Raw genomic sequence first — 12,721 nt, forward strand, 5'->3', positions numbered from 1 at the left:
CCCTGTCCCCAAAGCAGCACAATAGTGTGTACAATGTGGTGCATGAGACTGTCTCAGGAATGCTCAGTCCCACTCCAAGAGTCCCTTTCCTACAACTGTGGGGTGCCTTCGCTGATTTAGGGCAATGCATATGGGGAAATCATGGCTTCGGAAAAACAAGCAAACAAAAAAGCTAGATTTTCCAGTGAAAATACCTTTCGTACCTTAAACCAAGATAAACCCAGAGTAGCAAAGACCAAGAACATGCTGAATTCTGGCAAGGGCCACAGCCCCGAGGAGTAGCTGCTTGGCTTACATGTCTTACAACGTGACAGCTGCCTCTTTCTGAATGTCCTGAAGCACTTGCTTAGCAGACTGAACTGGCAGGCGCTAAGGTTGGCAATTCTTGCTCTCCCGCTAAGATCTAAAATATCCACTGAGCAATTCTCCTCCACACTTAGGCTTGTGAGGTTAAAAACTATCAGACCTCTTCCTTGCTTAGTGTTGGGGAAGCTGAAAACCACCGGTGGTTCCCAATTCATGCTTTTGTTTGCTTCGGAGGATATGTGACCCCTACACATTTAAGAGCTAGACAACAGAAAGAAAATGGGAAAAGAAAAAAACCCAAAGAGACCTTTTGCTTATTATTATTATTATTTTTTGATGTACCACTATAACACCAAGCAGGCAGGAAGAAGAAAAGGTAGAAAGTGCCTGCCTCTTATCTAAAGAACTTTTGGGAGAACAGGATAATTACTTAGTTGTTGGGGAAAAAAAAAAAAAAAAAAACAACCTGAAAAATTGCTCAACTCCAGCCTCTCAATAATACAGAGTGCAGAGCTCAAAGATTCTAATTCTTTGGTCTAAGCAAGCTTCCTAGGGCAGGAAGCTGAGGGGCCTGGCACACCGGAGGGGTAGTTCTCAGCTGCTAGGATGTCAGCAGCCAGGGATGCTTTTGCCCACACAGCTGCAGTACAACTTCCCTTTGTTTTTCTTTATAAAAACAGTAAAAATGAGGAAAGTGAGGGTGCCCTTGTCACCCTATAATTTAGACATGGCATGGCAGTGCTATAAGCAGATATCTGAATACTATCTATCAATCACCTATCATATCTATCTATCCATCTATCCATCCATCCATCCTGAGTGTATCTGTCTTCCTATCTCTCTATATATGTCTGTCTGTCTGTCTATCTATCTATCACCTATCATATCTGTCTATCCATCTATCCATCCATCCATCCTGAGTGTATCTGTCTTCCTATCTATCTCTCTATATATGTCTGTCTGTCTGTCTGTCTGTCTGTCTACCTACCTACCTACCTACCTATCTATCATCTATCATATCTATCTACCCATCTATCTTTATCTGTCTATCCCCTGCTCTCTCATCCTCTCAACAGGAATTGTCCTCTATAGTTTATTAGAGCCTTCCTCACATTCTTCATCATGGAAGGCAGCCTCTATCCTTACATACCTTCCTGTTTTAGTCCTTCTGAGCTATGGCAGAGAAAACAGGAGGCTTGCTTGCCTGCCCAGGGAGCCCCTGCCACAGTAAACTCATGAATGCTGTGGATGGACCGTCTCCCTCCACAAAGGAAGACATAGTCCCAAGGCAAGCACAGAGCATCACTCCTAAGGAAAACCAGAGTCTACCCTTCCCAGCATTCAGAGAGGTGGTGGGAAGAAGCAGATGACGTGGAGCTTCCCCATGCTCTAGCCTCACTGTTACTGCCTGCCTCCACTTTTCAGCAAGAGAGGGCTGACTGACCTCTGTATTATGACATCATTCCCAACTTGCTATAATGTCAGGCTCCAAGCGGGGAACTGAAGGGCATTTCTGAAGGTAAATGTTTCATTTCAGAAACTATAGAATGGCAGTCAACAACTGCACACTTTACTCTGCAGAAAGCCAAGGCATGGGAGGTGGACCACTGACTGCAGGGTGCAGGGCTAAGTCTCAGCATTAGCTTAATTCTTCTGCTAACAAAAGACAATGCTACTTCCTCTCAGAGCTCCAGCGGCCTGAGGGGAAGTGGACACCTACAGCCTGAAAATGCCGCATAATGGTCCCCACATACCGGCAGCTGAAGGTTACTTTAATCTTAAATATAGCCTGCCAGGTGGCTCCTGTAACCCCGACAATAGAATTCACGGGGGACTATTCAATAGTGTTTTCTTCTTGGCTTGCTCAAGAGAGATAAAGGCAATTTTTTAAAAAGTATTTGCTTTTGCCTTGCATCCATCAACAATCTCGTTACAAAGAAAATGGATAGGAAAAAAAAGGAACTCAGTCTACAAATGCTACTATTAGACTAACAATTCCGAAGCCCTCAGCCAGCACATTTGTAGCCTGCAGGGATGATGGAGACCAATGGTGCTCGCTGGGCTTAATCCTTCTCTTCCACCCAGAATCTGAAGTCTCCCAGAATGTGTGTGCGCAAGCTGGCCAGACCCCTACTCCCTAGAGCCAGAGTCTGACATTCTCAGATGGACAGGGTCTGCTCAGAGTCACATGAAGCCTGGCCAGGAGGATGGCGTTCTGGGCCCTTCCTCCACATGTGAAGAGCACCAGATTCCACCCTCATGGTGGAGCTGTGCAGCCAACATCTGGGAAACATAAGGATGTTGGAACTGCTGCTTGTGCTGCTTCCTGCTGCGCTGCTGGTACATCTCAACATTCTGAAGTTAACTCAGATCTGGAAGTCTGTTTTTGTTGAATAGTTGCCTATCCCCCTATGGTGGCTTGCTAGTGATGATACTCTCGGACAAAAGGACTCTTTGTAAGTTTTTATGAAACACTGCAGCTGCCCTTTGCTTGATCTTGGCCCCATTCTATCATGTAAGGATACCCTTCATCCAACAAAAACTTACTCCCAAATATAAATTTTCATCATATATATAGACTAATAACTTCGAGGGGACAGAAAAAGTCTAATATGTAAGATTTGTCCATTTACACACACTCACAAAGACCGAAAGGGAGCCAAGCCACTCTGTCCTTATGACCATAAAGAGCCAGGGACAGGAGGGAGCCAGCTGTTCTTGGGGAAGGATGGGCAGGAGGAGAACTATGCACCTCGTAGGCGGTTGTCATCGTGGGCTTATAGGACACGTGGTTGGCTCTTCTCAGCTCCTTGATAGTTTCTGCAGGCATGGACTTTGAGAACCCCAGGCCACTCCAGGTATTTGTAGGTGTTCTGACCTCGGTCACCACTGGCTTCTTTAACATGGCTTTGGAATACAGAATATAAAAGAGACTCTTGGTGTGCGCTTAATGCAATTCTTAAATAAAATTACTGATGCTGCGCTGCGTTTCTTCAGCGTATGAAAAAGTTATGATGACTCAATGCTATTTCTTACCATGAAGTACCTAAGAATAAAACATTTCATCCAATAAAAAGAAAACGAGGAAAAACTGCGGGACTCCTTAATTATGCTCATGTATTTCACAAAATACATTGTATTTCGAGAGAATCTGTGTATTACGAACTCAAAGATTTGGGGTTTCTTTTTTATAAGCATCCAGTTTGTCAAATCATCTGGAGTGCTTGAAAACGAAGGTAGACTGGGGGACAAAGTTGAGAAGCAGTCCAATGTCACTTACCTTTGGTGGCTAATAGTTTCTTCTGCTCATAGTCAAATGCCTGAAAAGGAAATACAGAAAAAAAAAAAAAAATCTCTGTTACCAGTCCCAGAGCATCCTGCCAAGACATGTGAATCTGTTTGAGACATCAGCTAAGGTCTGCATCATGGTACCACAAATATACAATGCAAGTGTGATTAATTTGAACACTCCTTCAAAACCAACTTGGAATAATCTGCTACTTTTATCTAACTTGAAGTCAGTGACACGGATTAGGATTTTCCCTCTACAAAATCCAAGCAAATTCTCATTAACGAAGAATGTCTTCCACATCAGGACCACTACTTGCTAATGTGATGTGAGGGACCTGAGAGCTGCAGAAACCTCAAAGGCATCTGTTGTCTCTCCTCCATCTCAGAATCCTTCTTCACACAGGTAAAAAAGATGGAAACAGGGATAACATCAAGACAACCTAAGACGTTATGAACCATATTGCTAAAGCCTTGGCTTTTTAAATTTTGCTTATTTATTATATATACAGTGTTCTGCCTGCATGTAGCCTGCATGCCAGAGAGGGCACCAGATCTCATTATAGATGGTTGTGAGCCACCATGTGGTTGCTGGGAATTGAACTCAGGACCTCTGGAAGAACAGCCAGTGTTCTTAATCTCTGAGCCATCTCTCCAGCCCAAGCCTTGGCTTTCGAAGCTGCATAAAAGCAACAATCTAGCTTTCGACACTAACAATGCAATAGGATTGAACCTAGATACCCTGGTACCACACAGACGGGATGACCACACGTGTGCTATGAACCCTGAACACTAACTATGCAGAAACCAGGAGAGACGTCTTTCTGAAGAGAGCTATGCCTGCATACATACATCCCAGCTGCTGCCCTGTTTTCACCTCCTTAGTCTACAGAACAGATAAGACTTGATTCAAGCTGGGTGGTGGTGGTGCACGCCTTTAATCCCAGCACTCGGGAGGCAGAGGCAGGTGGATCTCTGTGAGTTCGAGGCCAGCCTGGTCTACAGAGCAAGATCCAGGAAAGGCGCAAAGCTACACAGAGAAACCCTGTCTCGAAAAACCACAAAGACTTGATTCAAGGACCTACCAGGAAGATCAAGAACCTACAGGCAAGAGTTCTTTGGCTCTTCTCCCGGGAAGACTCTATCAGCATATATATATATATAAGGTCCCCAGGGAATTACAGCCTGGAACACTGAAGAGGGAGCAAAGAGCTAGGAATAACCTTGGGCCAGGTGATGAACAGCGGCAACCCAGCACACTCAGTAGCACTAAGAATATGGCGGTACCTGAGAGAGCCTGGGTTTTAGACGACACTGTTTTATGGTATTTGGGGGCAACTTAAAATTGTACTGGGAGTTAAAAATCAACTTTAACTCCCCGGGGGCAAGAGTGGGAAAAACTGAACTCTACTTAAAGCCAGGGCTGTCTCTGTGAAGAACACAACAGCATGTCAGAGCTCATCTGGAGCCTAAACAGCTGACAGTCTCTGGAGGACGGAGGAAGAGAGATGAGTGAAAAGAGTGGGCTAGAGAGACCACTCTGCTAGGGTGGTGAAGAGGTGGGCACTGGCTTCAGCCACTGAGCGAGGCAGGTCTGTGGTGAGTCTCACACCAAAGCTCTCTAGCGACTCTTCTAGATTTCCTGACTTTGGAGCCAGGTTCCCACTAATGGCATAAACACATCTAGTGGGAGTCACCAGTGAGAACACTGTCATCCGACCTACAAGAAAGAGCCGTGGAACTCGTTCCCGAGGACCCAAAGCTGGTAGGAAAAAGGAGGGCAACCATGAGATACACAAAACCACAGGGGTCATAAAGGGAACCTGTTTGTTTTTTTTTTAAGTACTGATGAATTATGAAAGTTCTGAATTCTATCCACTTCAAGACGTGTGAAGTTGTTCAAATGCAAAGGATTTAAAATAAATAAAAACAAGGAGGATTGAATTTTACTTCACACTAAAATAAAAGCAGTGAGTGTCATTTAGTTCCATGGGTTAACATGGTAGTTCTTTTTGGTTTTTTGTTTTGTTTAGATTTCTAGGGTTTTGTGAAGTTTGTGGAGGTGATGGGGATGAAGACAGAGAATTCATTAAAAGGTAGATGCTCTTTCCCAGTCATGCTGGTGCAGAAAGTAAAATGTTTATGGGTGTGTGTGACCCCTAAGAGCACTAAATCCTTGCCTCTCATGTACATCTACATGAAGCTGAGATACTGACTCTCACGCTTGGTAATCTGCTCTGAGTCATGCTATGAAAATGATGGTATGCCGGGGCTGGCTGAGGAAGCTGTCACATGGTTGTCACCATTCAGTATCGTCCTCCAAAGAATTCAAATTCCACACTGGCTCTTTTCAACGCCATTTTGAAACAGCACCAAGTCTACTGTCTCTATTTCCAAGACAGAAGAAAACAAAATCTGCTTATCCAAGAGAAAGACCATTTCTTACATGCCTCTAAAGCTAGAGGTAACCAGTAAGACACAGCAACACAGACCACCGCTTTTACTTCATCTAAATCTTGCATGTCATCCTTAATGTTCATAGCAAAACCAATCCAAACTCCTGCATATCTATTTGAGTTTCCCGCCACCCAAGATGCAGGAGGAGAGACTAACATCTGTGCACAGCATGAACACTCCCTGCTTCCTGCATGCCCAGCCCAGCGCCCTGACTGCAGTTGCAGTGCCTGCATTACCACAGCACCTGCATTACCTGCATGTGGACATATGGTGGCTGTGAGGCCAGGCGGGCCCGTTCTGAGTTCTGCTGGGCTGCTGCCCTCTCGGCGGCACGCTCACTCCCTGGAGCCTTCTTGTCGGCCAAAGGACTTTCTGCGGCACTCAGTTCAGAGTCTGAGATCAGTCTGTCAGTGCTGCTGTGGAAGAGAGTTGGGAATTCACTGCCCCACCTCCCACACGGACACACCACGTGTGTGTGTGTGTGTGTGTGTGTGTGTGTGTGTGTGTGTGTGTGTGTGTGTGTGTTCACTGTGTGTGCTTCTGCTATCCCTGCTTCCAGGTGTCACCTCAGACAAAGGTGACACTGTCATCCTACTGCATACTCAAGGAAGGACCTTCTCCAAGGTCACTGCTTGAGCCAGAGGTGAAAATGGTTTTGCCATATATAGGCACCCGCATTATAGGAAGTACACATGGTATTCCTCTTGTGGTACACAGGGAGATGTACCGAGAAGATTTATGGTGTTTGCACATCTACCAGATACCAGGTACTCATGCAAAATTTGAGCACAGCCCAGGTAAGCCTGAAGGTAGACAGACAGATGGCAGAAATCCCACAGGTGAAGTACATGGGATACTGGTTATGAAGGAAAGGAGCCAGTAAGTAAGACATATTCCCGAGGCTTGTTTAGGGAATGAGCAGAGGGTCATGTGATGCTTAAAACGGACTAGATACCTGAATGAGAGCCCATGATACATCAGGATGTACCTGAAGCCAAAACATGTGCTGTTTTGTTCAAGTACAACCAACCACCTCTTCAGTTCCCATGTCAGAAGACAAGACATGAGCAAGAGGCTCCGCCTGACAGATATTGACAGATATTGACAGAGGCTTCCTGGAGACACGTGAACCGGAAATGAAGGTGCTTTTCCAGTTCACTGGGGCCCAAGGCCAGGAGAGCAGCAACTCAGAGGGCAGAGCAGCGAAAGGGAAGGGACCCAGGATTGAGTCACAGGAACTGTGGAAGCCACAATGTGACAGGGTGAGTCCAACTTTAAAGAGAGTCAGGAGAGCTAAATAAGGGGCACTGGTGGGAGAAGGTGGCAGGAGGCGGTGCTGGAGGCCAGGGCGTCATCCAGGTGGGAGGGAAGGAAAAGGATCAAAAGGCACTGAAGGCAAAGGGGAGGGCTTGTGTTTCTAAAGGTTCAACAGACAGAAGGATGCAGAGCACCTGAGGAGGTACATACCCTGGAGAATGGCCATTTAGGGAATTTGTTCCCACAAAGAACAAACGAGTAAAGCAGAACTGAGTGGAATGAGTCCAGGGTGGAATAAAGACGCTTTAGAAAGAAATGGAGGAAGTAAGGATGTGTGTGTGTGTGTGTGTGTGTGTGTGTGTGTGTGTGTGTGTGTGTGTTTTGATCTTTTTTATAAAGACACTCCGTAAAGATAGCCAAGGAACTAAGAAGACAGAAGAGGAAATCAACTAGCTGGGCAGGTGGGACATCCTTTCCCCTGAGAGAGGACAAAAAAAAAAAAAACAACAAGGCAATCTAAGGATATCACAATGATAACCACTGTGCAAGCAGAGGTTCCAGCTAATAAAACTCACAGGCAGATCACAAAGTTTAAAAGTTTGCCGTGTCCTGCACTGGAGAGCAGGGAGCTACAGCCTAAGAATCCCCCTCCACACCAGCTAAGGTGGCTTCACTGCTGGACACTGTCTAATGCAAAAGTCAGAGCCTAAAAATTGCCCATACTCGTGGCTGAATAGCAGAGAGACTGCTCTAAGTTTCAGAGCGAGGAGGATTGTTTTGAGGACACCGTTAGAAACCCAATCACTAAGTGAGGGAAGATTATAAAGATGGACAATGGTGAAAACAGGCTATTCACTGAGTTTTAAAAATCTAATTAGGAGAGGGAATGGAAGAGCCCACCATGAGATCTAGCCTGACTTGAGTTAGCCTTAACCACTGAGCTCAAAACATCTCCTTCCGCCATTTCCTCCCAGGAAGATGAGCATACATACTGGAGGTGTGAGTTCTTCGTGCCTTGCAGTAGCTCAACCGTCTGTCGCTTGGCACAGGAGACCTTGGAGGGACCCAGCATCTGCTTTAAGTCACCAGCATTCCCAGAATGGGAAGGACTTCGAGGCATGCCCACTTCAACAAAGGCATCATTGCAGCCTGCAGGGGCGGGGATGGAGAAAGAAGAAAAATCGAAAGGTCATCTTCATATGCCACGGAGAAAATCAAAGTCCTGTCTCTATGGAGAGCCAATTCCAGAGTCCTGACAGTGCTCTCAGCTGCAAAGAGGGCACACCCCCACAAGCTTGGGCGGTCTCCAGGATGCAACCTGAAGGGAAGACCCTGGTGTTTCCTGAAGACTGTTTGGAGTAAGCGAAATATGTATTTACATATGAGCATTAGTGGCGCCCTTGTGTTCCATGAAGGCTGTTGGGACTGAAGGGGATCTATATTTGCATATAAACATTAGTGAGACCCTGTGTTTCTCATCTTCCTTTTCCAATGCTCTTCCAATGAACTACACCCCAAATCATGTTTCTTCAAGATTGTGAGGGGTGAACTAATATGCAAACACTGATCCAGCTGATGTTTTCCTATTACACAATAATGGAACAGTGGTATTTCTATGGAAAGTGCCTTTCGGTCCATCTTCTACTACGGTCCTTGGAATTTCATGCAAGACATTGACTCTGCATAGTTGAAGTAGGCACTGGTGAATGAGACCAATTCAGAACCTCTGCAGTCTTCCTGACCCTGCCCCCCTCAGGGGTGTGTGTCTCTTTATCCAAGCTACAGGCCTGTCTAAGGAGGAAAATTACAACCTTCCACAGAGTTTGACTTGGGAGAAGCCTGTTCAGGTCCAGCCGTCTGCATGGATGGATCACCATGATTGCCACTCAGCACTTTTTCCCCAAGTGATGAACCAGACAGTGCACCGTATTTCATGTTTGGAGGCTGAAATCATAAATAAAATAAAAGCACAATTTAGAAATAACTTCAGTGAATACTCATTAAAAAAAAAAAACAAACAAACAATCAAAAAACAAGTTTCAAGTAGCTCCTCTCTTGCCCAAAGCACAGACTACCCCACCTCACAGGAGGGCGTTACCTGCACGTGTCCATTTAAAGAAGCAGAGATGTTCTTGCCTTCTGCCTGCATGCCGTTGATATGGACATCAACGGGAGTCAAGCCAGGCGGAGGAGATGGGGCTGTGTGCCCGTAGGTGGGCACTCCAGACAACAAGATATTGGTTAACGTGGCCTGGGCAGTGGATGGAATCATAAGGTGTGGTATAGCAGAGAAACCTGTGATGGTTCAGGAAGACAGTGTGAGTCAGGGAACAACCTAGAAGTGACTGTTACATGTGATAACACAAGGAATTTCTTTCTCTGTGAATTTAAGAATAGTAACATCTCTGTAAATAGATTTTAACATTACTATAAAAATCATAAACGGAGGCTAGAAAGATGGCTCAGTGGTTAAGAGCACTGGCTGCTCTTCCAGAGATCCTGAGTTCAATTCCCAGCAACCACGTGGTGGCCCACAATTAGCAGTAATGAGATCTGGTGCCCTCTTCTGGCCTGCAGACACACTTGCAGGCAGAACACTGTATACATACTAAACAAATAAATCTTTTTAAAAAATCGAAAAAGGAGGCTAGTGAGTGGGTAAGGGCCCTTGCTTCCATGTTTGATGACCTGAGTTTGAAACCTGGGACCCATATGCTGGAAGGAGGGAACTGATTGGCTGCCACATGTGCATCTTGGCACAAGCGCGCTTGTACACACACACACACACACACACACACACACACACACACACACACGACTATTTTAACAATGTTAAAATGAGATACCACTTCTCACTCTCTTAGTTCCAGACCCCTCATAGCACAGGTGAAGAAAGCTGAACCTGAGCCCCTGATTAAGAAGTAGCTCCTCCAAGCAGAGCTCTGTTTGCAATGCTCAGTTTGTAACGGTCATGTGCCTTGGCCATTGTCCCCTGAGCATCCAGCTGCTTTTCCTAACCTGTGGATCACCTGTTCGGGATGATGGGCTGCTTGTGTGAAAAGCTCTTGGCTTTTCTGAGCTCCATTTTAACTAATTTACACAGCGGGAGATTTCCTTTGGGCTAGAGGATGCTTTGAAGAGTGATTTTCACTTGGAGAAATGGAATCCTTTGTAAATTCTATTTAAAAAACAACAAACCAGGCAGTATCTAAGAATGCAAAGCTCTTGATTATACTTAAGCGGCACTAACCTGTGGCACTAGCAGTGTTGGCGATGGAGGGTGCCCACAGCGTAGGGCTCGGGGTGCCAGAACTTGAACTTTGCAAAGGACTGACCGAACTGTTGAGAGCATTCAGGAGTGAGTTTGGGGTGGATGAAGTGTTGAGCGACAAGGTGGTGGGCCCCAGCAAACCTGTAAGGAATGAGAGTCAAATCAGCACCTAAGTTCAAGGTTCTGAAACAGGGGAGGGTGTTCACACTGCCTTTTGGAACGGGCACCAATAAAATCTGACACTTTCTAGTCTGTCAAATACAGGCGGACAGGCTGTCTTTCAAAAATGTTATTTCAGTTACTCCTGTGAAATGTCTCTTTTCACAACTCTGACATAGGAATTCACTCATCCTCAGATAGACAATAGATGCCATAAGAATGAAGAGATACATGTGCCCAAGCTAACACAGCAGTCAGGAGCACTGAGTACTAACAGACCCAAGCCTGCTGACAAGCCCATATGGATGAACCTCTGGTCAAGAAAAAGCCCTTTTTTATTTCTCCAAGTGACTCACTTGTTACCAGCTTCTCAACAAATCCCTTTCCAAGCGTTCACACCTGGCAATGCCTAGGGACACCGTTCCTGTGGCAGACTGACTATCTGGTACTTAGGAGAGAGGATGCACTACCAGATGGTTCTCTGTATGTCTGAACACACGCCGACTTCTTCGGGCTCCAATCCAATGACTGAAGCTTGCCTAGGAAATGTGCTGGCTTTGATTTATGTTTCGCACATCCCATGCTTGCTGTGACTAATGAGATTCTCTTTGGGGAATTTGGGAACTCTAGTCTAAAAATGTTCATGTCTCTGTGTTTCCGGAAGTTCACAGGCACCAGTGCTATAGGAGTTGGATGGTCAAGTCAAGAGATCCTCTCCTCCACTCAGGAACTCTGCCTCTCCTCCCAGTTTCTCAACTAGAACACAATGAAGTTGGGTCATACTAAGTTCTCTGGCATGTCCTGGTCCATAGCATTACTATGCAGCTGTGACTGTTCAGGTCTGTGTGGAGTCGATAGCTTTGGTCAATGAACCTGCATTACTGTAGTGGTGCTCAAGTATGGCAACTTGGAGCCCCAATGAGTTACATGCACATTATCTTCCATGCTGGGGATAAACCTAGGTCCTTCTATGTCCACTCACTGAGCTATAACACAGCCCATCATTCTGTATATTATAAAGGAAAAAGGAAAAAAATTTAAAAGATCTGCTGAAATTTTTTTTTTTTTCCTGCCTCCAATCTACTCTGAATGAAGCAGAAAGATGTGCCGGCCTACTGTACTCGATTTTTATATGAAGGTATTTGGGACACAAGGAGGAAAATGGTGACCCTAGTCTAATGGTAGCAGAGCTCCTGGTCAGCCTGTGAATAAGCCCACCCCTAGATGAGGACACTGTGTCACGAACAGCAAGGACTGTGCTTTCCTAACAACCTAACACTGAGTGGTATGAGCTGTGCTTGTTCTCCTTAGTGACCTTGGGCTTATCAAGCCTAACCCTGGGGGTGGGGGGTTCAGGGACTCTCCCCTCCCTTTCTCCAGCTGCCCTCCAGATTTGCAATTACTTTTTGGAACAAACTGGATAATCTTTATCTCCAGGGAGGGAGGGCAATACTGCAAAGCCAGAGCGAACAAACACATACATCAGCGTCAGCCCCGCTCCCTTCAATCTCGATGGCATTCTTAATTTAGAAGAACAAACAGAGCCACTGAAAATAAAAGGAGTCAGCCCTGGGGTTATTTATGCCAACACAGAGAGAATCTGGGCAACCCAAATCCACAGAGCCTCACAACAACAAAACCAGATTATGAATCAGGTCCTGTGGCTCTTCACCCCCGCCCTGGGGCTCAAGAAAGAAAATAGCATTTAGACCGCACAATGGTAGAAAGAAAGGGAACCAGGTAAGCATTTCCCCAGTGGTAATAATAAACTTTATACCTAGTCCAGTGAGTCCAAGGCCTGCCGAAGCTAAGATATCCAGGCTGGGACATGCCAGGCCGGCAGGGCACGATGCTGGGGATAGACTGGTTGCTATGGAAACCCCACTGCTTTCAAGTCCGAGGAGACATTTCCTTGCTTCATACATATTTAAGGCATTTCGCTCAACACTTTTCACAATCACAGACTATGAAAACACACAATGG

At 45.7% G+C, this 12,721-nt stretch overlaps 1 protein-coding gene across 3 annotated transcripts in view; it reads right to left on the reverse strand.

Annotated features, from left to right (window-relative positions):
* Bicc1 (BicC family RNA binding protein 1) overlaps window positions 1–12,721 on the reverse strand; it is a 230,824-nt gene that overhangs the window by 14,222 nt on the left and 203,881 nt on the right. For 2 of the 3 annotated variants that reach the window (XM_036168173.1, XM_036168175.1), the window contains exons 10-17: window positions 12,516–12,702; window positions 10,559–10,720; window positions 9,407–9,603; window positions 9,120–9,252; window positions 8,301–8,457; window positions 6,305–6,467; window positions 3,587–3,626; window positions 3,059–3,213 (exon numbers count right to left, since the gene is read on the reverse strand). In XM_036168173.1, coding sequence (XP_036024066.1) covers window positions 3,059–3,213; window positions 3,587–3,626; window positions 6,305–6,467; window positions 8,301–8,457; window positions 9,120–9,252; window positions 9,407–9,603; window positions 10,559–10,720; window positions 12,516–12,702 — 1,194 coding nt within the window. The remainder of the gene's footprint in view (window positions 1–3,058; window positions 3,214–3,586; window positions 3,627–6,304; window positions 6,468–8,300; window positions 8,458–9,119; window positions 9,253–9,406; window positions 9,604–10,558; window positions 10,721–12,515; window positions 12,703–12,721) is intronic. The other variant, XM_036168174.1, reaches the window with a different exon arrangement.

This window comes from Onychomys torridus, chromosome 18, assembly GCF_903995425.1.
Source record: "Onychomys torridus chromosome 18, mOncTor1.1, whole genome shotgun sequence".
NCBI lineage: Eukaryota > Metazoa > Chordata > Mammalia > Rodentia > Cricetidae > Onychomys > Onychomys torridus.